This window comes from Electrophorus electricus, chromosome 4, assembly GCF_041902795.1.
Source record: "Electrophorus electricus isolate QZ-2024a chromosome 4, ASM4190279v1, whole genome shotgun sequence".
NCBI lineage: Eukaryota > Metazoa > Chordata > Actinopteri > Gymnotiformes > Gymnotidae > Electrophorus > Electrophorus electricus.
The window spans coordinates 10140001-10162500 of record NC_137500.1 but is presented as its reverse complement, the minus strand read 5'-3'; the positions used below and the strand labels follow the sequence as shown (position 1 = coordinate 10162500).

At 39.7% G+C, this 22500-nt stretch overlaps 2 protein-coding genes across 11 annotated transcripts in view; one reads left to right on the top strand and one right to left on the bottom strand.

Annotated features, from left to right (window-relative positions):
• The first annotated feature begins 1230 nt into the window (after nt 1-1230).
• Nucleotides 1231-7986, top strand: adpgk (ADP-dependent glucokinase). Of its 7 annotated transcripts, none has more exons than XM_027019946.3 (9): nt 1231-1509; nt 2089-2126; nt 2462-2709; nt 2940-3165; nt 4105-4167; nt 5522-5642; nt 5892-6088; nt 6949-7047; nt 7319-7986. In XM_027019946.3, exons 3-9 carry the CDS (start codon nt 2477-2479, stop codon nt 7871-7873), a joined length of 1494 nt encoding a protein of 497 aa, XP_026875747.2. In that variant the 5' UTR covers nt 1231-1509; nt 2089-2126; nt 2462-2476; the 3' UTR covers nt 7874-7986. The 7 variants fall into 7 exon arrangements, with proteins under 7 accessions (XP_026875747.2, XP_026875746.2, XP_081568402.1 ...); XM_027019945.3 differs by having other exon boundaries at nt 2089-2130; XM_081712276.1 differs by having other exon boundaries at nt 2089-2139.
• A 2177-nt stretch (nt 7987-10163) lies between these two features.
• bbs4 (Bardet-Biedl syndrome 4) overlaps nt 10164-22500 on the bottom strand; it is a 14300-nt gene continuing 1963 nt past the window's right edge. Inside the window, exons 3-17 of one of the 4 annotated variants that reach the window (XM_081712274.1) lie at nt 22114-22193; nt 21933-21996; nt 20201-20312; nt 16945-17017; nt 16096-16149; nt 15666-15793; nt 14132-14186; nt 13952-14020; nt 13692-13844; nt 13389-13560; nt 13060-13129; nt 12828-12972; nt 12219-12423; nt 10825-12056; nt 10164-10717 (exon numbers count right to left, since the gene is read on the bottom strand). In XM_081712274.1, coding sequence (XP_081568400.1) covers nt 11920-12056; nt 12219-12423; nt 12828-12972; nt 13060-13129; nt 13389-13560; nt 13692-13844; nt 13952-14020; nt 14132-14186; nt 15666-15793; nt 16096-16149; nt 16945-17017; nt 20201-20312; nt 21933-21996; nt 22114-22193 — 1517 coding nt within the window. In that variant the 3' untranslated portion in view covers nt 10164-10717; nt 10825-11919. Of the gene's footprint in view, nt 12063-12218; nt 12424-12827; nt 12973-13059; nt 13130-13388; nt 13561-13691; nt 13845-13951; nt 14021-14131; nt 14187-15665; nt 15794-16095; nt 16150-16944; nt 17018-20200; nt 20313-21932; nt 21997-22113; nt 22194-22500 lie in introns of all 4 variants that reach the window. The other 3 variants (XM_081712273.1, XM_081712271.1, XM_081712272.1) reach the window with 3 other exon arrangements.

Genomic DNA, 22500 nt, shown 5'->3' with positions numbered 1-22500 from the left:
AGGGAGAACAGTGTATTTTGAAACTTTAGCAATATTTACATATTACTTAAAATTCCTTTATTTCAAAAAAGCAAGGGAAAGCAGATTTGAACTGAAGCATTCAAATGAGAATATAGTGAGGCTCAACTCCAATCACAGTGACTAAAGGGGAAAAGACATTCTGAATACATCATGAGTAAAATGTAAACTTTCTTATAACTTTACTTACTGTTCTGTCTTATGCATATATAAAGAGAAATATAAGAACTAACCTTAGTGCATTGCAGTCATTATTACAGAAGTTGGAAAACATTCTTCTGTTGTAACTACATAATTTATTTGAAACTTTAGAAAGAAGACCATCCTCAGATATAATATTTTCTGGGATTATGATGGATCAGTATTGGCTTTCTAATATACAATGTGGTTCCATGAAAGAATACTGGTGTCATGACACACAATAGACATTCTATCTCTGTTCACTATTTTGTCCTGGGAGAAGTCATCTGTTCATCTGTGCAGGTCTTGCCAGTTTGCAGCTAGTCACATGGATGACCATATTTTAAACAGAAAGGAATGTTCCCAGTTCATGGACTGGTTCTGAGCCTCTTCTGGTCACTGCTTAGCATTACTCTATGGCTTCATCATAACATTTTGTCACGTAATAATGGAACTTGTGCTTATTGTTGTATTAAGTGAAACCTTGTTAAATAACTGACTAGAGTATAGAGGCAGACATCATAATAGCATACGATTTACATTTATATTTATATGTTTTACTCAAGTTTGTGTTTTGGCACGAAAACATTATATAAGGATTTGTAGCCATTTTATATGTCACGGACCCGAAGAGTAGATAAACAATAAGAGATAAATAATAATCAGGTACTACAAACCAGAGGCAACATATTAGATTATAAAATCAGACGACATGAATTAAATGGGTTTGTTTGATTAAAACCTCCTTTGATCTTCCAATGTTGACGTCTGGGTAATACCGCCACCTGTTGTTTTAAATAAAAAATATTATCAAAAAGACGTTCAACCTCAATTCAAGCCTTACTCCATTCTACTCCTACTCTTTTAACAGTCTGTATTTCCCAAATGTACATGCACTTTATATTGATATTTTTTGTTTATATATATATATATATATATATATATATATATATATATATATATATATATATATATATATGAGAGAGAGAGAGAGAGAGAGAGAGAGATACAAAATAAACCGAGGTTGTACGCTTCAACTGCACAATGAATTGTCTAGGTGTTCTTCGGCCGCTTTAGCTCCGCACGAATATATTTTTTCGTTTCAGAGGTCTGTAAAAACGCTATTAGGTTGAGTATCTCTCGCAATAGCGACACCTTGCTAAGTTGTAAAACTAAAGTTGCTGAGTCCTTCCGTTTAAGACGTGGCGCCAGGATTTTCTCCTGTTCAGATTGTTACCCAGTTTGACAGTCAGCATCCAACTTTATTCAGGGAGCCTTGACTTTCATATTATTAGCTAGCTGTTCTGTCGGGTGAGTGTGCACTACGGTTTGACATTTAGTAGTTCTCCAAATTTAAACACACGACGCCTTAATTATTGTCATAACTTGTAACCTCCAAATGTATTAGCATTATTTGTTTAGCCTGGTAGCTGTACTAGCCTGCTATAATTTGTTAGCCAGCTAGCCAACTGATAAGCTAGCTAGCTACATGTACACGGTTTACAATGAAAACCAGTGAGTTAGCTAGCTAGTTAGCTTATTAGCTCATTGAGATTGTTATATTGTATGGGCGCGGGCATTGTATCACTCGCATATTAGCCGAAGATGCCTAACTATAAGAGTCGTAATATAGCAAACTATCCATCTAACCCTATCTATTTTGGCTGGTTCATGTGCGTAGAACATTAATTTGCCAGTACCGTTGAAGCTGAGTGATACCTGGATAGCTAGTTAACCGTAGCTAGCTAGCAAAAAAGGTTAAGTTAGCAAACATCAGAAGCTAGCTAGCTGGTACTTTAAGGTAGTTTGTACTTCTATCATAGTAGCGTTATTAAGCATGACACAATCGTGTGTTGATTTCGACATTGAATTAAGTTTCCTTATTGTCAGATTTAAACCGACCGACCAACGAAGCACCAGGATTCAGAGTAGGTAAATTGGGTCAGTGTTGCCCTAGTTCAAGCACAGCAGTTGTACTGTAAAGAATTGGTAAACAGTTGCACTGGTGAATAAACATTAAGACCTTTTAATATGTACTAATAGTTTGGTTTAAGATTATTTTTATTAAGTTTGAATAAGGCTAGGTTATTGAATAAAAAGTGCCTAACCTGAATGTTCTGTGTAGCATGTTCATGTTCACTTAATGGCTCATGTGTATTTGTGTTAGCCTGCACGCAGGAGCCAAAAAATCCTACACTTAGAGAGCACAAGAACTGTGTCGTGATTTTTGTTTCCATGTGTCTGCTGGCCTGTGGTGTTCTAGAGCCTGTGCTGAACCATGTGGAGGAAGGCTGCTGTGATGGCTGTGCTAGCTCTTGCAGTGGGGTACCTCTATCATACAGATCCAGACCTACCACAGTGTGTGTTAAGGTTCGTCACCCAGTCCATTCCTCAGGTGCTGCTCTCCACGCAGCTTGAAGCCAATGTTCCTTCCCTTGAAGAAGCCATCTCCAGAGCATGGGATTCCCTCATCACTGCTCCTACCAGACAGTGGGGTCGAATAGCAGTTGGGTGAGTTTCTGAGATAGAAGATGATTAATTAGTTCAGATATGTAACCTTCCAGTTGGTTACCCTCATAAGCCAAATTTCTCTTGGTCGAGTAACTATAACATCTAGTTAGTTTAGTAACTAGAAGATCTAGTTTCTTAAATTATATAGAATGATGTGCACTTGCAGGATGTCTTAAAAATGTTTAGGATGATGATGGTAACATTTGAGTCCTGTTGGTCTCTTCCCTCAGGGTAAATGCCTGTATTGATGTGGTAGTGTCAGGAGTGGGGTTACTCCAGGCTTTGGCTGTTGATCCAGGAACCAGCAGAGACCATGATGTACTACATTCCAAAGAGGATGTAAAAGAGACCTTCATTCACTACATGGAGAGAGGGGCGGCTGCGGAGCGTTTCTTTTCAGATAAAGAAGGCTTTCAAAGGATTGCACGAGCTGCTGCTGAATACCCCGGTGCTCAGGTAGAATGTATCCTGGTGGTGTTTTTGTTTTCAGGCTTGTAGACGGTGTTCTAACAGCATGAAGAATCTGCCCATTTGGACAACCTGTATGTCTAAGTGGAATGTTTTCCTTGTTCTGGAGTGATCTGATTACAGGCCTCTTTATAGAGGTGGAACTTGGGTCATTATTGTGGTTTTTTTACAATGCCTCAGTGATTGGTTCAGCAAAGCAGGAGCCAGTTTTGGGCCATTTCTTTTTTGTTATATGTGGGTAATTTTTGCATCTGCTGTAAAGTAAGTGCTGGCACGTCATTACACGAGATGACTTAAATATTGAATGAAGGCTGAGTCCAATGAGGATTGAATTTCTGTGTCAAATGTAATTCTGCTTGGTTGACAGTAATTAATAGGTCTAGCAATAGTCACAGGCTAAGTGAAGCTTGTCCTCCATGTGTATTTGTGTTAGAGAGTTCTATGTGGCCTCTCCATTTTATGATTAAGGTTGTCCACAGTACATTCTGAGCAGTGGTGGAAGAAATGCACAAATTCTTGACATAAGTAAAAAATATCCATCACATATTGTTAACGTGATAATAGAAATCCAGTAACTAAACCTCTACTTGAGGTGAAGTTAACTCAAATTTTAAGGGTGATTTTGCATGCAAGGGGTGTAGGGAAACCTCAACAGTTGCTTCTAAATTTACTTATCAAAAGAAGAAATGATTGTTGCCTTTTCTAGTCAAACTGTAGTTTAAGTAGAGAATTTGCAATGTTTGACCTCACCAGTCTATCATGTTAGATGAATGTAGTATTAAAATTGGAACAGATTTTAACAGTTCTTAAAATCTGTAACTAAATAAATGAATTTCAAATATTTTTGTCGTATTTAGAATTCTATTATCCTTCACCTTTAGCTAATAAAGTATCTCTATGTATTTTTCTGTTTTCTCTGTACCGTAGCTGTATGTTGGAGGAAATGCTGCTCTGATTGGACAGAAACTTGCTTCTAACCCCCATCTGGTGGTAAGTAGACAGATGCCATGCCATTTCATTCGATTAAATGTGAGTGAAGATGTCCTCAATTCTTATTCCTACTGCGATGGAGGCTTAGCACATGCTCCAGATAAGAGCTTTTTTTGGCTATGCATTAGAGTTGAGGCAAATGGCTCCTTAACATTTATTTTCCAATTAGACTTTTTCTCAACACATATGCATACAAAACAAAATATGTACTGAAAACAACTTGAGACAGAGCGCTAATGTGCATGTCTACCAAACACCAACATGCGTTATTGCCATTGCAGCTTTGAGCCAGTTATGTTGACACCTGGGATGTTGGAGATTGACTAAGCAGACTTTGTATGAAAGTGGATAAAGCAATAGCCTTAGCCATTATTCATTTGTAATGGTACAATGTACAGAATTCTCATTCTTTATTTCTCATTTCGTGTTGGATTCGGATTTTGAGTGTTCTCCACTCTGTCTACTGCAGTATTTCGAACTAGACAATGTAGTATGAAAAAGTTGTATGATACTGTTTACCAGAGATTGGCAAAAAAATTAAATTTACATTATTTCCTATTTACTCCAATTAAAGTAGATCAGCCAAAACATGTTTGCTATAATATTATTTTGTTAGTGATATTAGCCTGTGAGTAACAAAGCTGCCTACATAGAAAGAACTGGAAGTTATTTAATTCAAAATGTTTTTCCAAAATCCTTTCATAAATGCATGTCCAATCTTCATACACATTTGCCTAATGCAACATTAAATTCTTAAGTAATATCATACAGACTTGATTGTGTTAGAACACAGTATGGTGTACTGTAATATTTAAAAATTAACAAAACTACACTATCGCTGACTGCAGTGATGTTATTGGGAGAGCCATGTTGGATAGCTGGACTCACCTTTCTTTGAAGATGAAATTGTGCTCGAAAGCTAGAAGTTCAGTGGAATATAATATCATAATATAGTTCTACTTCAGACTAATTTGTAAATATGAACCATCCATGCTATTTTATGAAATGTTAGTTTTTTTTAAAAAACAAACATTACATATTTTAATTTCAAGTAAAAATGATCTGGGCATATATTAAAGAAAGGTTTGGGGTAAAACTGCTTTCAATGCTTGCATTAGTATTCCATTAAATTAGCCTTGTAGGTCCAGTACAAAACTAATAAAGGAAACATCAGACACCAGACAGAATTCTGGGATGATTAACATCATTCAGTAAGTGGAACATTTTGTAAATTTGGGTTAGTTTTTTTGGGTCAGTTCTTTATTTCAATACTCAATACAATGGTTTCTTTATATAAGATGATCACTGTAAACTGTAGTATTTCCTGTTTTTAAATGCAGTAGTTTTCCTTTAGGTCCTCTTGTGTGGCCCTGTTGGGCCAAAGCTACATGAGTTACTGGATGAGCAGATAGTAGTTCCACCAGAATCACTGCAGGAGACTGATGAATACCACCTTATCCTGGAGTACAAGGCAGGTCAGGATTCAGCTATTAGCACATGAGCATAATACTTCCTCACTGTCTCACCAGTTTAAAATTTTTGCTTGTGGTAACAAGCTGTTTTTTATTTTGACATTGGTTTTATGCAGTTGGAGTAGGTAAAGAATTTCTGGTTATTGATCAATTTATTAAAACATAAATGTGTACTTGTATAAGAATTGCTATTTCTTTGTGAGCCACATATTACAGTGCAGTGAGTAGAGTAAAAGGTTTGTCTTTGTTTAGGGGAGCAGTGGGGCTTGAGCCAGGCCCCTCAGGCCAACCGCTTCATCTTCTCCCATGATGTGTCCAATGGAGGGATGAGCACCCTGGAGACGTTTGTGGCCAGTCTGGAGGAATTCCAGCCTGGACTAGTGGTTCTGTCTGGACTCCACATGATGGAAGGCATGGGGCGCACGCTGTGGGAGGAGCGACTCAGAGAGGTGAGTAGTGCCCTTTAGATCCACCAGTCATGCTGGGCATGCAGCAGGTCATGGAATGACCTCTAAAGGTAATGCTTAGCGAGTGACTCATGTTTATTCAGAAAAATGTGTCTCTGTGACAGCTTCATTAAGTGCATACCCTTACATCAGCAATATCATTTGGACTGCTGGTTACTGGCAATGTTTAAATGCTACTGGTTTTTAACGGAATTGTGTAAAATCAAATTTGATCAGTTTTACCCTATGCTAGTCAATCAGCTAAGACATGTTTAATCTCCAGTATTTTCTTTTTAATTTTGCACAGAACGGAAGTCATGAAATATAACAAAAGAGAAAAAAATTAAAAAGTACCTTTTTATAAGGAATTATTTCTGTATATACATGCCTTTTACATACTTGCCTCACATTCCATTCCTAAGTGATGTTGCTTACATGTTGTTTAGTACAAAATGTATGACTTTGCTTATCTATAATGTTGAACAAAAATTTACTGCATAGCTAAAAGCTATAAAGTTAACAGAGCAGCCCTCTTTGGCAACTGGAATTCATTTAGTACATAAAAGTTTGAAGGTGGAATTGTCCTATAAGTTATGTGGTTGATACCATAATTCCTCTTTAAAAATGTAAATATATGAATATTTTGGCATGATTTGGGCACATTTACTGAAAATATTTTTTTGAATTCATTACTTATATAGCAGCTACTTTAACCTTGTGGCTCCAGTGCAAAACTACAGAAGAAAACACCACCAAACATGTTTTAATTGATCAACTACAGTTGGCAAAACGGGTAGGGCAAAACTCCTTTGACGCACCTTTTTCTGTGCATGCTTAAGGGCTATTGGTCTGTTTGCTTGCAGGCAGTAGCTGCCATCTCAGATGTCCGTAATGAGGTGCCCATCCACCTAGAGCTGGCCAGCATGACTGATAGAGATTACATGAGCAGCATCATGAAGGAGGTAAATGTGTAGGTTTAAAAGAGCTCTTCTTATATGTAGATCAGGTGGCTCAATGATAAGAGATGCTGGTGTTTTCACCAGTGCACACAATATACCACACTATCCTCATCAGCCTGCTTGAAAGTAGGTAAAGGATAAGATCTTAATTAGTGCATTTTATGTTGTTTCTTCTTGAAACCTGTATGACCTACCACCAGAACCTTTTGTGTGCTTACCTGCTGTAGCTGACCACCATGTCTAGCACATTCAGGATTGCAGGCTCTTTTGTTAGCAGGTCATGCCCATCGTCAATTCCATTGGACTGAATGAACAAGAGCTGCTATTCCTGTCCCAGGCTGGAGGAGGCCCTCACTCCAGCCTTGCTGCCTGGGATGGCATACCTGACGTGGGCCGTGTTACTGACATCCTCCTTTGGGTCCTGGAGCAGCATGGCAGGGCAGACCCGGAATCTGAGGCCGACCTGACCCGGATACACTTCCACACCTTGGCCTACCACATCCTGGCCACTGTGGACGGGCACTGGGTGAATCAGCAGTCAGCAGTGGCAGCCGGGGCACGAGTAGCCAGCAGTCAGGCATGCGGCCTGCAGGCCGTGGATGTTAGCAAGGTAGCGCTCAAGGCACCTCAGAGCTTCTATAGCTCTTTCTCAGAGCCTAGAGAGAGCCTGGTATTGAACCCATCCAGCCCAGTTACTGTGTGGCGAAGGGGCAACGTGTCCTTTTATCTTACTCCAGTACTGGTATGCAAGCAGCCACTCCGGACAGTAGGACTTGGGGACGCTATCTCAGCAGAGGGACTGATATATTCTGAGATCGCACCCCAGTAGCTCTCTGAGCAGTAAAAGTGGTCTTTTAGTATTGATTTATTTGGGCCCCCAAAATCAAGTCCTTTTTTTCCTGTATTTTTGCTTTTTTTTATATAGCCTCCCTGTTCTTAATCATTTGTGCGCCCCCCCCCCCCCCCCCCCCCCCCCCCCCGTTCATTCAGTCCTTATTGAAAAAGGAAGTTGCTTTTGATGCGAACCAAAAAAATCTGGTTGTATAGTCTTCTGCCTAGTGACCCAGTTACTGAAACTACTTTCCCTCTTATTTGAACCGTATCTTGAATGGATTGCACTGAACTGAAAATGCTACATTTTCTTTCCTTTCACTCCATAGAATTGTTGCATTTTTACCTCTGTTGACTACTATAGTGAAGAGATATGAATCTCACCTGTCTTCAAAAACAGAAACCCTAAGCTGCTATAAAATGTAAATGATTGTTTCTATAGGTACTTAGTGTGCAAGAACCTTAACCAAAGCTTGAACATTGCTTTTTGCTCATACCCATGTCATCCTCTACACATTTGAGGACGTGTCATGCAAATCTTGATGCAACCTTACTCCCTATATTATTTTCTCTAGCAATAAGATCTTGTGTACAAAGTGATGAGGGATTGATTCCACAGGGAAGTAGAAAGCCTTTCAGATGGAATATTAGACTACCCTGGATTTTAGCAGTGCTCTCGTTTTATTTTATACAATTTACTTAGATTGAGTGAAGATGAAGATAAATATTTAATGAACACATTTAATCAAATTATCAGCATCTACCTGCAATACATCAGAGTAGTTATCACTTTAGTCAAAACCTTTACGGTGTCATCACTGATACGACCTAAATTCATGGTAATGTATATATTTCTGGAAATGGGAACAAATTAGTCATTGTCTTTAGTAGATTATAATAACTGGCACCAGCATTCCATGTAAATATCTACAGAGAAATCTAGCAATTATCCTCAGAATTTTCATTCACTCAATTGCATTAACATTCCTGTCACCTCTTGTAAAGAATATCAGTTTTAAATGTGTAGTCAGCATTTCGTACTTATCCAGAAATGTACTGTATGTGGAGTAAGTGCACAGTGGAGATTTTGGCTGTTCGTTTTTCTAGGTCATAATAGATGAATTTGTACATATGTAGTGCTGACATTAGAGCCTCAGACTGTTCTATCTGTAAAGTCGTAAATATAAATTACCTGCCATGAACAACTATTTTATGCATAAAGAAGTTGAAATGTGAAAATATGAGAAGCCTGATTAGGAAGAAAAGTAATTGATGCTGTGTACTGCAGTAAAAGGTAGGGTGGTTATCGAAAGTTAAAAGTATTCTCTTAAATGACTCAATAATGATTAATGTAATTTTGTCAAATAATGTAATTTAATCATGCTGACTGCATTGGTAATTGAAAAGGTGCGAGTGGAGATTGGACAGAATGATGATTTGAAATAGTTTTTAATTTGGACAGATAATTGCCTTAAGATTTGCAGACTTTACAGTGGGTTTTAACAGATGTTAAACAAAATGCAAAGATGCCTTTTTATTTCCTTTTTGTCCTTTTGAGAACGGTGTAGTCTTCTGTTGCTATGTTGTTTATTTACAGACTAAATATCTTGATTAATTTTGTGGATTCCTTTAATCTCATTTCGTACTGTATGCTTCTATTGCACTCTATCTCAGTAGATTATAGTACTTGTTTTAGTTTGTCCTACCCTGACCAAGCCTAGTCTCCAAGTGCTGGTAGATGAATAATATCTCAGGGTATGACTGTTGGTCTGGTGCAAGGGTGCTCAATTCCTGGCTCTCATATTCAAATGCTGCTCGATTAACTGGATCAGGTCTTAGATGATGGTTTGAACTAAAATTGCAGCACTGAAGAAGTTGGACCCAATGGTCTGAAGGATGTTTGACGTATATGAAAAAAGATCAGGAAGAGTGTCTGTTCTATAGAAGCAGGGAGCTGACCATGGATAAGTTGTCTTATTCCAAGATGCATGATGCACCCAATATTAGGCTTGGTTTCAGACATTAGCCCCTTGTTTCTTAAATATTACTGAATAACAAAACAGCATGTAGATCACATTCAGCAGGTGATAGGTTTGTGCAAATGTGATGTTATGCAAAGTATAAAATATTAAAATGGTATTTAAGAAGCTGGGTTATTAGGACAAACCATAGGTGGTGGTATGGCGTATGGTATCAAGGTCACAATTTTTTATATCATTAAAATATTTGTTAATACTACATCTCATGTGTCACTGTCCTTTTTTAAAGAAGGATTAGATGACTTGGTCTTAATAGTTAACAGTACTTTAATTTAGAAATTTGCAAACACGTAAACCTAGATTTTTAGGTCTCATATATAGGGATTGGAAAAAGTGAACTGTTCTACATTAATGTAATGCATCTTTACATTTGAGGATCCAACGGGCCCTTCAAAACATATTTAGTAATACATTTTGCAATTGTTATTGTGCTTAAAACAACACAGCAAAGTTCCTGACCAGTGTAGTATAAACTAGCCTGTGGGTGCTACCCTGGTTGCAGTGTGCTGTCTCATCAGTGCCCAATTAGACATTGATTTGCTGATTTCTTTTGTGGATATTTCAACATTAATGAAGCAAACAGATTTAAAAAAGAACCTTGTCCATGTATGGTTATTCCAAGCAAGGACCCCCAAGGATGAGCTAATGAGGGAGCGCCTTAGAATGATGAGAGGCATAGTCATCTTGGAAGTAGAGTAGCTGTCATGGCAGAATAAGCACCATCAATCGAAGCCAGGCTGTATCACACCATACAAGACCCAAGACTCAGACTGCACAATGGAGCCTCTGAGACAATCCAGAACCTAGTAGTAGGATGCAAGATGATGGCAGGGAAGAAATATATTGAGAGATTGAACCAAGTGTCAGGGATTATGTACAGATGCATATGCAAAGCATGAGTTGTACAAACCATGAGGTGGGACCTCCATGAATCTGACTTGTTTTTCCAGCACATCCCACATATCAGATTGAGATATGGGTAATTTGGAGACCAAGTTAACTCAGGGTCATCCTCAATCCATTCCTGAACAATTTTTGCAGTGTGGCAGGGTGCATTATCCTGTTGAAATAGGCCATTACTATTAAATTACCATTAAAAGATGACTTGAAACAATGTTTAGGTAGGTGGGATGTATCAAAGAAACATCCATATGGATGCCAGGACCCAGCATGACATTGCCTTCGCTGGTCTTCTTTCTCACCATAGTGCATCCTGGTGTCATCTGTCTACATGATGTAAAAGAAAATGTGATCCTTCAGTCCACGTCACCTTCTTCAATTACTCCGTGGTGCAATTCTGATGCTCACATACCCATCACAGGTGCTTTCAGCGGTGGTCAGGGGTTAGCACAATTGGTCTGTGGCTACTCAGTATCACCTGACACTTCTGTCATTGCCAGCATTAACTTTTTCAGCAAGCTGAGCTACAGCACCTCTTCTGTGGGATTGGACCAGAAGGACTAGACTTCATTCCCCATGGGCATCAATGAGACTTGGGCGCCCATGACCCTGGTGCCATTTCACTGGTTGTCTTGCCTTATCTTACATTATTGGTGGGTTCTGACCACTGCATAACTGGAACACCATACAAGACATGCCATTTTGTAGATGATCTGACTCTGCTGTCTAGCCATAACAGTTTCCTTGTCAAAGTCACTTGGCCATTTTTCTTGCTTCCAACACACAATTTCATGAACTGACTGTTCACTTGCTACCAAATATGTCCCACATGTTGACAGGTGCCATGGTAATGAGATAATGTTATTCACTTCCTCTGTCAGTGGTTTTAATGTTGTTCCTCATCGGTATATATGGCAGACTATTAATAAACAAGATGGATTCCAAGCACAGACACCTATTTGTAAGTAGCTTTGAAAAGTTATTTATACTAACAATATTCCAACTAAAATAAAAAAATACCATGTATTCATAGACAATATTCTATTCTGTTTGCAAACTTTGCTCAGAAATTGAAGATGGGAGATTTCTGGGAGCTTCAGCAACTCTATTCAGCCACTGGTCTAGGTTTGCTGTTCTTCTCTTTGGCTTGGGTATGCTCTGCTGATTCTTCTACCTTATTTTCATCTTCAGCCTCTCCTGGGGTGTCTGAGGGGGCAGAGGTGGAACACTCCATGCCTTTCTCTGGCACTGCAGGTGAAATAAGAGACAGGATGGACAGAGCATGAGGTGTGGTCAAAAACAGGTAGTTACACAAAAACAAAGGATAAGCTAAAGTTCAGGAAACTGGGGAAGGAGGAAGAGGAAAGGGGGAGGGCACTGTCAGTAAAAGTAGCTGTCCTGTACCTGCAGCTAGTTGCATGCTCTTGCTGTAGCCAGCAGCGGAGGACATGGCCTGGCCAAGAGCTTTATTGGTGCCCAGGGGCTGCTGGGAGGAGGTTGGTTTGCTGCAAGAGCGTTGGCTATTCTTGGCCTCCTTGCATGGCTTGGACCATAATAAACTGTCACCAGCTTGGAGGGCTGCCCCCATTTTCTGGGCCATCTCAATGAGCTGGTGGAAAGAGAAGATGCTCTTATAGCAGTGAATAATGGAGAGGTGTGCACATACAGGTGTAGATATGGAGATGCTCATGCATGCTGGTGTGTCTAAAGTCACTGGTGTGGATGCTTAATAGTGCCATGGCTGCTGTTGATGTGAATGCAGAGACATGCTTAAGTGTTCAAAGGGTGCCCAAATCTGGCCTCAGAAGATCAGAGCAAAGCTGCAGTTTCTTGCCGTAACCTAATTCGGCAGACTGACTAACAGCATGTTCATTTAAGGATAAAACACTAGCACTGTATGTGGAAACCTCTGGCTTTGAGTATGCAGTATATTAACAGGAATCTAAGTAAATTTCTTGATGTCAGCATTGGAAGGTCCCAGTTGAGAGTTGTATTGGCATAATGGCATTCTACCTCTGGGTCAAACTCAGCATTGCTGTTGCTCTCCATCAGTACACTGACTTTCCTCTCCATCTCCTGGTATTGCTGCAGTGCTTCTTTCTTGTCTCCTTGATTATACAGCAACACAGCAAAGTTCAGATTCACCAGAGGGTTGGAGCTGTGACAGACAAGGGAGAAATGCTCACTCAGTCACTGGAGTTTATAGGCTTACTTATAGAACAGGTGCAGTCCCTGAAAGACATACTCGTCCAGCTGAACAGCTTGCTCATAGGACCTGCGGGCATTGTCTGCATCATCCAGATTGGTGAGTGCAACTGTTCAAAGACACATCAAGAATCTCAATTAAACTCCATAAGAGCTACACACACAGTCAAATACTACGCAGTATGCCTTGTTTGATACAAAACACACTTTCTTTAGTTCATTTTAGTTCAAGATTTGTGCTAAACATTTACCTTTTGGTTAACCAACGTTATCTACTAGCCAAACTATGTTGACAAGTAGAGTATAACAGTATACAGGTGAAAGCATACAGGAGAAATATGGGGAGGAAGGCAGCAGGCATGGGAGCACCTGCCAGGAGCATGTAGAGCTCTCCCATGCGTGGCTGTAGGTTAATGGCAGCACTCAGGAAGTGGAATGCAGAGGCATACTGCTGCATGGTGAGGTGCACCAAACCCAGATTATACAGTATCTTCCAATCAAATGGAGAGAGGTAATTTGCTCTTTTCAGACAGCTTATAGCCTAAGAAGAAAAAAAAAACAAATAATATCAACAACAACATGAAGAGGAGGAAAAGTTAAGTTGAAAGAGAGACAAGTGTGGCAGGTTCAAAATAGTCATGCAACAACAGACTCGAGTGCTGTGAAACTCACAGCGACATATTTCTTCTTGCCAAAGAAGCACATGCCGATGTTGGTCCAGAGAGGAGGGCTTTCTGGTACAGTGAATGCTGCCACGCGATATTTATTCATGGCCACATCAAAATCCCCATGTGTTTGCATCATGCTGCCCGCTGCCAGGATGGCCTGGGGAAAAATGCACACACTTTCATATTACACACCTGGAGGGTGGGGAATACATTTAAAGACATGAAACTTGAAGTGCCAGGAACAAAGTGTCCTGGTTTCTCTACCTTGTAATTGTTTGGATCATATGTCAGTGCATTTCCAAGATGTTCGAAGGCTTTCTGATATTTGCCAAGCTAAGGAGAATTATAAAAAATGTACTCATTTAAATATAGAATATAGTAAATACTGAATACTGATGTCTTTAATATTGAAAAACAAGTCCGTTAGGTGCCTAGTGAACTGACCTGCATATACAACAGTCCAAGTGTGGTCAGCAACTCTGTATTCTCTGGAAAGAAGCTACAACAGACAAGTAGAAATGCTCATGGTAACACTCCCAACTCAGATAAGTCCATTCTAGAATACCTTAGCATGGGCCACATGGAGTTGTCACTGGAGAAATAACACTTGGGAACTTTGGGCTGAACTTCAATATCAGTGGTGATTCACCATTTTAAGCCTTTTTGTGTAGGTTTAGGACTAATCTTGGTCTTTCTTGACCCTTTAAATGGGTAATTGTTTGAACGAAGATGACGCTTCGTCTGAGACTATAAATGTGTCATTAAAGGTAAATTGTCCAGTAATTTACATTAAGATTCTTGTAGTCATGTTAATTCAGAAGCAAATATTAAATGATCATTTATCAGCACTGCTGTTATACATCTAGAATTTTAAAAAGCTCTAGATAGGGCAACTTGCAGAGAAGAGTAATGCTGATTAACAGGACAAGGGGACCATATGGGCCAAATATTTGTAAGACATTCTGTTTGTTTATCAACACTTGCAGATTCTGGAAGCCAGACTTAATTTATTTACAGTGCCTTTAACAGAATGCTTTATTTTAGGGGAACGTATTTAATCTATGAAATTAGTCCAGGACAGACAGATTTGAGCCCTATCCCTGAAGCTGCCATGGAAAATGAGGGCATCACAGTAACTGACCTCACTCTGTAATAATCTTTCTACAACTTCCTGTCTGAGCCTCCAGCTTCCTAGAAACATCAGATGACTTCTTCATGCCTTCATGTCTGACTGCTGCTCATCAGGCTGTTAGTTATTCATTTTTATATATAGGGAGGAGCAGAAGGGGTTAGCTCCTTTCTCCTGTTTCTAGTTGAAACAGCGCTAAAAGTGGGAGGTGCAGGGGCGCCTTGCTCGGGGGGACCCCCCAGCTGGGCTCATTAAAGGGCACCCCACTGTTCACCGTTACTAATTCATCAGCTCTGCAGGAGGGCAGTGGTAATAATGAGAACACATGTGGCGCTCACACTGAGCGTCTACTCTCCCAGCAGCCCTATGGTGCCTCAGCCAGAGCCGATGAGCTGAGACATTTCCTTTTCTCTTTTAACACTGTGCAGAGGAGTCAATAAGAGCAAAGTCAACATTAGAGTTCACACTGAAGAAAATATTAGTGATTCCTTTTGTAGCTCCTTCCAGTCAGCGAGTAAATTCTGTTTAAGGGGCGACTGGTCACAAAGAGAAAAGCTGTTTAAACGCGAAGATCTCCTAAGGGAGGTTTGCAGAAAAGTGCTGAGAAACAAAAAGAGTAAGAATGTCACATCAGCTGCTAAATGTGATTAATTACAATGAAGGCTTCTCATTCCAGCATGCCATTTTGCCTCAGGTATCTCACTGGTGCTCTTGAAGAGACAATAACCACTTGTTGTGAATCTGGGCATAAGAGATTACTCTTGCTTTCTGAAACTTGCCTCACAGGTGTGTGTACAGCCACAGGCTGACAAAAATGAATGTGTTGTGTCAGTATTTGAGCATACTTACTCCACGGCAATTTTGTAGATCTCAACAGCTTTCTCTGTGTTTCCCTGTATCAGGTAGATCTTCCCCAGCATCATGTAAGTCATGCCGTGCTTGTTTAGCTGCAGCGCCATGTTCAGTTGCTCCTCAGCCTTCAGACAAATGAAAGGTAAATTTTATATCATCAGGTATAATGAATATCCTTTCATTAAAGCTGTAATTAATAGATTTAGAATTAGACAATTTGCAGCAAGTATTTATTATTGCTGATGCTATGATATTTAACATCAATGACTTATTATTTAAAAACAAATAAAGTTTGAAACTGAACTGTGAAATTGTTATTGTACATGTAAAATTAAGCTTTATGGAAGTCGTGGTAGTGTGTATGATGAGAGATGCAGGATTCAATGGCTAACCCTCATCACAACATGCAACACTGGGGAGAACTTACATTCTTGAAGTCCTTGATGTAGATGTAGCTAACGCCAAGGTTGTGGCAGATCTCCTGCAGAGATTTTTTATACTTACATGTACAGTATTAGACAGACACTCTTATCAAGTAAAATGTATAATGTATAGTATGACATTGTGTCAGTGTCAAAGAGATTGTGTATCCTTATAAAATGATCTGTGTACAGAGGGGTCTCTGTGTAGGCCTCTGTAGGCTCCTGCGAAGGATTCTGGGTAGGATTCTATAGACCTCTGTGTAAGGCAGATCATCTCTCCACCATGTACAGGATGGTACAGAAAAACAACCCTATTTTGCAGATGTAAGATGAAGTAATTTCTTAAAAAAGAGAAGTCTTCTCTTGGAATGTATTTGTACCAAGTTCCAACTGGTATAGGTATTGAATATCAATTTGCATGTATTGAATAATGTATGGTTTGGATATAACAGTGGAGAGTTCAAACACTAGTATGTAAAAGAAGGTGGGGGTGATTACATAATCCCTCCTGAAATTGCATAAACATTTGGGTTTTTTGTGTGATTGTCAGACATTCTATGGAGGATGTCTCAATAATGCTTGTTAATGTTGCTCAGCAATAAAGAATGGGACCAGCTATTCTCAACTAATTCTGCAGTCTGCATATTTATACTTGAAGGAAATAGAATTTATTATGCCAGCATATAGAGGAATTATCGAATGACATGAGCTACAGATTTTAGCATTCAATATACTGTACATTCACATGGAATTACTGAGTGTGGGTTGAAAAATTGTATAATTGTTATGGCTTCAGCTCTATTGTAGACATCATGAGTGTGCTTGCAGAGGGGTATCATGGGAGGCTTTTTTACCCAGTCTTTCTGGTTGAAACGTGCTGCTTCGTTATAAACCTCTATAGCTGCCTTATGCTTCCCTAAGAGAAAACTGAATACAAAAAGCATGAAATTTTAAAAATGATACAGCTTTTAAAATGGAATACTTTGTCAGTTATTTACATGGCTGGAAATCACAGAATGTTAACTGTATATAAGGGCTTCTAAAATAGAATTGTCAAAGTAAGTATTTTATATCACAGCATAGTGCTGCACCTGCATCTGTTAACAAATAGGAAATGTCTTTCTCAATTCCTGTCTGCCTAGCCCACAGATCTCGTAAACACCATAATTGTCACAGGTACTGAAATACCAGTAACCTTATCTACCCACAGTGGTCTTCACAATCACAGACCATGGTGGCAGAATAGCCACTCTGCTGTCCAGAAAGCTGACTTCATCTCAGCCTTAGCATCTTTCCACTCACTTTACTTCCTAGTTCTGAGAGAGACCTGGAACACCCCTGAGAACTCGGCAACTCCTCTGCCTTTGTATTTACCCATTGTCTGCAGTTTTCCTAGTAAGGGTGGTGGCACAGGTTTGCTGTTGTCTTGAGACTGGCGTTTCACCACTTTCCTTCTCTGTTCTTTCTAGTTCTTTTGTTTCATGCTGTTAGTGTCTTTCCCCACTAAACTTCACATCATAGTCATCTACTGCCCTCCATGTCCCCCTCACTTTCCTGAGTCAATTCCACACTGATGGAAACCCACTTATTCTGTTTGACTTCATCCCTCCAGCAGACAAGCTGCAGTCATCCTGCCTCCTCCTGCTGTTGTCATCATTTGACCTCACCCTCAACAACTCTTCTCTGATTCACTGAGTGGGAAATGTTCTGGACCTGATATTCAGTCGACCTGCCCCAGCACTGGACATCAGTCACCCCCCTCCACCTCTCAGATCATCACTTTCTATTCTTATCTCTCTCACCCTCTCCCTCCTCCACTTGTTCTTCCTTCTGCTGCAACCTGTACTGCATCCCTCCCTCTTCTCTTGCTACTGGTTTGTCTACCCTTCCTCACCCTGATTGTTTTTCTTCTCTTTACCTGAATACAGCTAATACTTTCCTCTCTACACTCTCCTTGACAATTAACCTTCTGTGCCCTCTCTCCTCCAGACCTGCAAGATCTGCCCTACCTACCCCCTAGATTCATACTTCTAGTCATACCAATCTCTCCTTTCCAAGAAGTAACATATAGATGAACCAATATAACCATCAACATCTGATCCAAACAAGCTCTGCACTATTTTGTCTTCTGTCCTTAACCCTCCCACTCCCCCTCCCTCCTCTCTTACCTCAGATGATTTCATCACCTTTTTTGAGAAGATGATTGCAAGAATCCACAAGTCCTTTTATTCCGTTCCTAGTCCTCCAAGCAGTATTCATACCCCTACATCTAACCCGCTGGCTTGTTTTTCCCTTTCTCCATAGACAAGATAGTTCAGCTCCTGAATTCTAACAATCCGACCACCTTCCCTCTGGATCCCATTCCTTACGCTCTGTTCCAGACGGTCTCGAGAGATCTACATCCATTCATCTCTACCATCACCAACTCCTTATCCTTGGAACATGTCTACTGCATTAATCTCTGCCAGGGTGGTACAAATCCAAAAGAAGGTCACTCTCAATAGCTCTGAAAAATGCAACAACAGACCCATATCACTCCTTTCTTTCCTCTCAAAAGTTCTTGAACTAGCAGTCTATAATTAAACGTCTCTCTTTCTCACCAAGAACCAACTCCAGAATCCCATCCAGTCTGGCTTCAAACCAGTGCATTCCACACCAACTGCCCAGTAGTGACTGAAGATTCATGCTGCCAGAGCTGCCAAACAGTCATCTCTCCTAATTCTTCTGAATCATTAGATTGTCCTTTGAAACAGCAAACCACATCCTCCTTTCCATTCTCTTTAAACTCAGAATCACTGACTCTGCATGGAAATGGTTCCAGTCCAATCTGGAGAGGTGCCCCATCAGGTAGCATGGAGAGGTTACATACCAATCCATGTAGACTTTCCACTGGTGTCCCTAAGAGCTCAATGCTAGGTCCTCTTCTCTTCTCTCTTTACATTCACTCTCTTGGTGATGTAATGTTTTCTCATGGTTTCTCCTGCCACAGCTATGCTGATGATACTCAGCTAATTATTTCCTTCCCACATTCTGATACTCAAGTTTCCAGTTGTATCTCAGCATGCTTCGCTGACATTGCTTCATGGATGACTGTTCAACCCCAAAACCATAGCTTTTGTAATTTCCAATCCTCACCATGACTTCACTGTTTCCTTCGAAAACTCCCTGGTCACTCTCTGAAGCTGCAAACAGTCTTGGTATAACTTTAGATGACGAGTTATCAATCTTGACCCACGTTTCAAATCTGACCCAGTCATGCAAGTTTCTCCTTTACAATATGCAAAGGATGCAGCAGGACGGTCTTCGATTGTCCAAAGTTCACCCACATTACTTCACTGCTGCAGTCCTTTCACTGGCTTCCAGTAGCTGCTTGCATCAGATTTAAAAACCTGATTCATACCTACAAAGCCCAGAACGGACCACCCCATTCCTACATTATGGCATTCATCAAAGCCCAATCCATATGTCAAGTTCTTCGAACATCAAGTATGTCTCGGCTTAAAACTCCATCCTTCAAGCCTCATGAAAGACAAGCATCAAGACTCTTCTCTGTCTTGGTTCCCAGAGGTTGTCTGAACATCCAAGTTCCTTGCTATCTTCAAACACAAACTCATCTATTCATGGAGTATATTAACTGATGACTAATCCTGCACTTATGGAAATATCGGATTGCATTATGATTAATTAATTGAACCCTCTTAGCACTTAGTATTGCACTTGGTATTGCTCATTTTGTAATTCTTTCTATTTATCAGCATCGACTCTCATATCTAACAGTATCCTATTTTCGGTACAGGCTAGGATGTAGATGAGTACTAAGTACTTTTTTAAGTCGCCCTGGATAAGCGCGTCTGCTAAATGCCGTAAATATAAATGTAAATATCTGTTTTCTGTCATTGTTGACCCAGTTTAGTCAGTTTACGGTGTAAGCAGTATCCAGATCAAAATTTCCCACCTCAAACAAAAATTGGGATATCTAATGCATCATCTTTCCAAATTGCTGAGGACTTGACCTTCTTTGATCTGCAATGCTACAAAACGCACAAATGCCCCAAAAAGCACTAGTCGAGGCAGGTTAAAGCAGGTAGCACAGCATGGCAGGATGCTTACAGGGAGCGGGCCACTTGTTTGAGATTGTCTGAGCTGGTGGGATTGAGGATGGAACAGCTCTGGAACAGCTCTAGAGACTGCTGGATCTTCCCTTCCAAACGCAGAATCAGAGCTGCACACACATACAATATTACAAACAACTATTCTCACAGGGTTAGGCCTAGTCCACACTAACAAGAGTAAATTGGAAAATGCATCTGTTTATGTTTTCCCCATTCATCCACACTAAAATGCCATTTTCCACCAATGAAAATGCATCTTTACAAATCCACTCTCCAAACTGGATCATTTTGACAATATAGCTTTGGTGTTGTACTTTCTATACCTCAGACTCAGATCTGTCATGAAGGTTGCCATGGGACAGTCCAGTCACTCCAAACCCCATGGCTGCATGGTTTGACCACCAGGACAATAAAAAGGGCTTGGTGATAAGCCTGTACAACTCCCCATTAGTCCATTTTTTGTTAGATAGAAAATTTGGGGACTGGCAACTAAACCAGCTCAGATTTCAGCCTATGTGGGACCGGAAAAGGCCTAATTTGACTGTTACCTCAAATTTTGCTCATTAACTGATTAACTTTAGGTGCTTACACAGGGCCTATTCCACACCATACTTATAACATAGAATGGATAGGCTTCCCATGTCCTATTCTGATGTTGGTAACTCTGACTCAACTGGCACATTCCTGCATGTGTTTTTGGAAGGTAGGGTGGTTCATGAACTTTGGGACTATGTCCTATCCATACTTTGTCTGATGAACTTAGAACTCCTTTTGCCAAAAAAACCCCTTGTCTCTGTCTGTTATGTGACAATGAGTCTTTTACTTTTACATTGGCTCAAAACGATAATTTCTGGTTTACCTGCAGCCAAAAAGACCTTTGTACACAATTGGTTAAATCTCAACATACGACTTTCACAGCAATGGTTACTATTTTACTATATTACTTCTCTAGAACAGACCAGTGCAATACTGAATAAGGCTAAAGCAGCTACAGTGCATGTCTGTTAACCCCTTAGAAAACTATCTGTGCACTACACCCTATACCCCCCCCCCCTTTTAATGTTATGGTGATTACTTTTGTTTGTCCTAACTGATTTTGATTACTTTGTTAGAATCTGTCTGTATTATTGGAGAATGCATGTTTTCTATATTTTTGAAAAATTATTTTTTTAATAAAAAATTGATGGCAAAAAAAGAACACACTGATTTAAGTTTGTCATATGATCTCCACAGTTCCTAAATGACGACATTGCTATTTACTACAGAAGGTATTTTAATTTTTTGTTTAGATGCTCAACTTCAATATCTGTCCAGACAAAGAAGTTTTCTGTATTTTTTTCTCACCATTTTCTTTACATGTTGGCTGTTACATTTTCTTTACATGTTGCATGCAGAATGTAAACTAAGCACTTTGGCATAAATTATATAGTCATAGATAAGACACTTGCACATGCTCACAATTCAACTTTTCCATAGTTTTTGTGTTTTATTGTAGATGGGGACTTATACACTATTGTAGCCATAATAGAAAAACTGTTTTCCAATTTACCCGTGTCTGTGTGGACTAGGCCTTAAATAGGTATGACAGTGTACGTCACAAAGCCTCATTTGTGACTTGTCTGACTGTAGACATATATAAGGCTAGGAGCTCAACATGACCTTCCAGATTTATTTTTGATAGTCTTAAATGAACTGAGTAGAAATTAACATTAAAAGGCTATGGCACTGACCTTGGACATATATAGCATATTCACACATTCCCTGTGTATCCTGGAGTTGCTCTTTGATAATAGCCTGAGAAGATAAGGAACTAATTAAACATGAAGAGCAGGACTATTGTAAAGTGTGAATGTAACTCATGCTGATTTAGTACAACATGTTAAAGCACAAAGTGAAGACACCTGTTCTCACCTTGCAAGTGTCATAGTCTTTGCGGATGTAGTGCAGATGGATGAGCCAATTCCGCCTCTCTAGTATAGGAAGCTCTGGGGCTGAAATAGGAACAAACAAATACACCAACAGTAAGTGATTAATAATGCATTTACAAACTACATGGCCTAGATTATGACAGAAAGCCCAATAGTCTGTTGTGGCAAGGCATACATTTTAAGCCTTCAGCAGAAGTCGAAATAAGTTTTAAAAAAAAACAAAAAACACTCCAGTCATACACAAACATTCTTCTTAAATTATAGTCAAAATAAATCTTTTAACAACACAGGCTGTGGAGTGTAAAACAGTCAAAATTTTGGAAGAAAGCCACTAAAACATAAAAGTTATTTTGTTGTAGACCTATAGAGC